The sequence below is a fragment of the Neopelma chrysocephalum genome, unplaced genomic scaffold (genome assembly GCF_003984885.1).
Source record: "Neopelma chrysocephalum unplaced genomic scaffold, ASM398488v2 Primary Assembly neopelma1_96711, whole genome shotgun sequence".
Lineage (NCBI taxonomy): Eukaryota > Metazoa > Chordata > Aves > Passeriformes > Pipridae > Neopelma > Neopelma chrysocephalum.
This window is the reverse complement of record NW_020925355.1, coordinates 1-4,450: the sequence shown is the minus strand read 5'-3', so window position 1 is coordinate 4,450 and position 4,450 is coordinate 1. Positions and strand designations below refer to the sequence as shown.

The 4,450-nt window shown below is 51.6% G+C and overlaps 1 protein-coding gene across 1 annotated transcript; it reads left to right on the top strand.

Annotated features, from left to right (window-relative positions):
• Positions 1 to 1,596: 1,596 nt before the first annotated feature.
• LOC113981704 (ankyrin repeat domain-containing protein 26-like) lies at positions 1,597 to 2,152 on the top strand (the record flags this gene model as incomplete). Its single annotated transcript, XM_027709259.1, has 2 exons — positions 1,597 to 1,755; positions 1,844 to 2,152. Coding segments are annotated over exons 1-2 (348 nt in total), but the record flags the coding sequence as incomplete, so codon positions are not given.
• Positions 2,153 to 4,450: the final 2,298 nt, after the last annotated feature.

The window sequence follows — 4,450 nt, the reverse complement described above, 5'->3', positions numbered from 1 at the left end:
TGCTGGGCAGAGCTCTGTTTTTCTTGTGGGGGTTGAAGGTGCACTGTCTCCTTCAGGCACAGGCAGCCTACCAGGACACGTTAGAAGAAATCCGAAGCAGCCATTTGGACTCCCTGAAAAAGCAGTTAGAAGACAGAATTAGAGATCTTGAGCGTGCACTGGGAAGGAGAAAAAGCAAGCAAGCAGAAAGACCTTTTCAGAAAGAATCCAGCCAGGGAGAAGTGGCAAAGTATAAAGAGCTGTATGTGGTGGAAGCGAGAAGCAGAAAAAGCCTGGCCAAGAGACTGGAAAGGTAAGTCCATGTTTTTTTGGCGTGGTAATAAGAGACTCCTTTTTGCTCGTGCATTTTCCTTCTCAAATCCCTTTTCTACATCTGGCCAGCGTCAGGTGTGAAAGCAGAACGTGGCCTATTTGTGGAGAGAGTTCCTTAAGACCCTTCCCTTCATCAGACCTGTCTTCCTTTCTCTTTCGAGTTGCAGCAGTAACCCCACAGCAGTGCCACCAGGGCATTGCTGGTGTCTTTTCCAAGTTGCTGTTGTTTGAGCAGGCAGTCTTTTGGCCAGTCTCTAATCTCCTCATCCCGTGGGGGAGAGAAAAGATGAATCTTGTGGCCTTTCCTGTTTGAATAAGGAGAGGCCTCTGGGAGAAGAGAGTTGGATTCTGTGAATCCAAACTAAGAAGGCTCTTTCTTGGCTTCTGTTTTGGCAGCGGCTCTGAGGGTTGAGCTTTCCTTGGGAAGGCCAGGGCAGCCCAGAGTTCTTCTGGAGGTGCCACTGGCTGCTCCTTGCACTTGGTGTGATTTCTTAGAAACAGGCCCTGTGAACAAGCTCAGATCAAAGGATGTGCTCGTTTGGGACGCTCTTAATGCCCTTGGCTTTTCCAAGTGGGGTAATAGTGAAGGCCGTGGAGGGTAACTTTGCAAAAGCCTTCCTGCCCAAGATGACTCTGTGTGTGCTTGTGAATGTTTCAGAGCTAATGAGAGACTTGCAGAGGCCAACACCAAGCTCCTTTGGGAGCGCCACAGAAGCAGATCTGCAGTCCCCAGCAGCGCCGTCAGCGGACACCTGGCTGCAAGTCCACTTCTGGATCCAACTGGCCTGGGGCATCTTGGCATCAGTTTGGGACTGAGCAGAAGCCTGGGTCTCAGAACACCACCCAGGCATCTGTGGTGAAGCCCAAGACTTCTGGTCATCAGGTTGGTCCAAATTTTCCCGAGTGGTCAAAGGCCCCAAAATCTTGCAATGGAAGCAATGAGCTGTGGAACTCCATTCTTTGACAAGAGAAACTGTGGGAAAGAGCACTGTGGGGCAGGAACCTCCCACCTAAGTCCTCCCCTAAATTGACACGTCTGGTGTGTGTGACCTATTTGAAATGGCTGATGTCACCGTGAGTGCCAAATGCCACCAGACATCTGTGAGACACCTTTTTCTTCATCCCTGACCTTCGTTCTAGCAGTTTCTTCCCTGGCCCTTGCTTTAATATGTTACCCTGGATAGGAGGCATTTGCTCCTGTAGTTCCTGCTACGTCTTCCTCCCTGAAACAGCAGAGCTCCCTACTCCTTGGGAAGTCTTCACAGCCTTCTATTTTGCCCTGTAGTCAGCAGTCAGTGTGAGAGCACATCCCTGCCAGAATGCAGAGCATGAGAGCAGGAGACGTGGAAAGCACACGCCAGGAGTTGTAATCAGTGGGACAGGCCCGTAGCGTGGGCTTGAGGCATGGCCAAGCAGGAGGCTTGGAAGCGGATGATCTTTAAGGTCCCTTGAAGGTCCCCTTTGGGGGTTTTCCCAGAATTCACTGCCTTTCCATCCCGCTGAGTTCTTGTTTTGTTCTTTCTGTCTGCAGGTTGCTGAACTTTCCCAGCAGCTGGACAGGGAATGTCAAAAGTGCACGCAGCTGGAAGCCACAAGCCGGGGTTTGCAAGAAGAGCTGTCCAGCCTGCGTGGGAAGTGGGGAAACCTGGAGAAGAGCAAATGCCAGCTGCAAGAAGAGCTGGCAAAAGTCCGGCATCATTTGGAGAGCAATGTGGTGGATGGCAGCCAGATCATGGCTGGACTTCTCCAACGAAGATTTGGGAAGGGCTCTCCCCACATTTGCTCCAAGCGCTGGTGCCTAAAGAGGCCAATGCGAGACAGACGAGATGGGTTGCAAAAGGCACAGCAGAAAGACTCCTTGGATGGTGTCAGCAAGACACGATTCTTTCTGCGCTGTCTCCTCTCTTCGATGGGATCCTGCGGGCGTTCTCAAAGGAAGCAGCAGCGTTGGAGACAGTGTGTCTGCAGCCCTCTCCATTGGAGGCCAGAGTAGACCAGCGATGGAGACCAATGTGGCCAAGGCTGGGATGTTGCTTCAGGGAGTCCTTGTATCTCCTCTTGGGGGCTCCTCTCTTGCGGCAGCCAGTGGCAAGTTTGCCATAGATCCCGATCTTAGGGAGGCGGTGGTTGTTCCTCCATCCTGGAGACGTGCCCTGCCCAACGCAGCTGTGTTCTCAGCAACATGGCCTCAATCCTCGTAATTGCTGCCTGTTGTAGAACAGACGTATTAGTTCCATAATGTGAGCAGCGGATGTTTAGGATTGTGCGGAGACAGAGTTGATGGAAGTGTTCTGGGAGTCGCAGGTGGTGGCGGTAAATGAGCCATGATTTGGACCCATCTGAGAGAGTCGACAGCACAGTAGCTCTGTAAACCCTGATCTTTGTACTTTTCTTCGGGTGTTTATTTACAAGGACTCCCTGAAACAACATCTCAGCCTTGGCCATATTGATCAACAGAACTGGTCTACTCTGGCCTCCAATCGGGAGGTCTGCAGACACACTGTCTGTAACGCTGCTGATGCTTTTGAGAAAGCCCGTGGGATCACTCTTGAGGAGAAAAGACAAGGCAGAAAGAATTGTGCCTTGCAGAATATATCTCCTAAGGAGTCTTTCTGCTGTGCCTTTTGCAACTGGCCGTGTCTATTTCGTATTGGCCTTTTTAGCCACCAAGGCGCTTGTAACAGACTGGAATGGTTTGAGAGCCCCAAAATCCAATGCCCGAGTTCAAGCCCCCCTCCCACATCTCAACCCAGTGTGAGATGGGTTTTCCAGACACCACACGAGACTCAAAATGGGGGGAAGGGAATATATTCCAATGCACTGTACAAATAAATATTCTAATACATCATGTACAATCTCAACTCTCTCTACTATGATAAAGCAGTATTTACAATGGATCAAATCTCTTTTTCCCTCCAAATCAAAGTCCAGGAGGGAAGGAGGAAGAGATTCTTTCTACTCTTAAAGCAGCAGTGTCTCGAGGGCAGCAGGCTCTCCTCTTTCATGCAGCAGCTGGAGCTGGATCTTTACCAATACACACGAGGGGGAGTCTCCAAGCCCCTCTCGGCCCTTTGACTCTAGGCAAGGGTCTTCTCTTCCGTGGGCTGTGTTCACCAGGACAAGGGTCACTTCACCACGTCATCTCACGAAGTATAGGAACTGTTGTGACGGTCCTTATCCTCAGGGGATTCAAGCCCCTTGCAGAGCTTCTGTGCTCTGATCTCAGGCTGTCGCTTCTCAGCAGCAGCCAGGGGGGCCAAGGTCACCCCCTCTGCATTCCTTTGGCCGTCCCGGTCCAGCTTTCCAGGACGCCTGAGCTTCTGAGCTCCTCTCTGTCTCTCTGGTGCTGCATTTTAGGACTCCTCTCAGGTGGGAGTCCACCACCCCTCCTCTCTCTCTAGGAGGGTCTCCAAGGAGTTTGGGGGAGTTTGGGTTTTCAGTTCTTACCCCAGCTCTTTCTGTAGAATTGAGTTCTGCTCTCTGCTGCTGGCTCTTTTCTCTCTCTCCTTGCAGGAGTTCTCTCTGCCTCTCTTGGCTGCAGTGCCGGCTTTGCTGCTTCTTCTTCTCTCTTGGCTCTCTGCCACTGCTCCGGCCAGTGCTGATCTGCTGCTGCTTTCAGTATCTCTTGCTGCTGCTCACCGTGCAGAAGCTTCCCCCAGCTCTCGGCTACAGAACTCGGCCCAGTTTAATACTGTTCCAAGTTCCTGCAGCCCCCAGCTGGGGCTGGGGGGGCCGTGACCACCCAGAGGGGCTCCCGCCCCTTCTCCTTGTGGCTTTACCACATGGCTACTACTTCAATGACAATTACTACTACCTTCTTTTCTGGTTTGGTTGTTGAGATATGGTTTTTCAGCAGAAGGGAACAACATGGACGGTGATTGGCCCTCCAAAAATCACTGCCCTGGCACCCAATCACCTCTGAGCCCCCCGACTCTCAAGGGGGGGCCAATCTGAAACTATGACACAGACGTGGGGAGAGGCCTTCCCAAATCTTCATTCAGGAAGCCTGGCCATGGTGATGATAATTATTTCACCAGACTCTTTGATGGAGTCTTCCGAAAGCTCTCGATGCCTTTGCTAACCTGTTGTCTCCCCTAGTAGGGGCAGTATCCAATTCATTCTTCACCGGTTGTTGTGT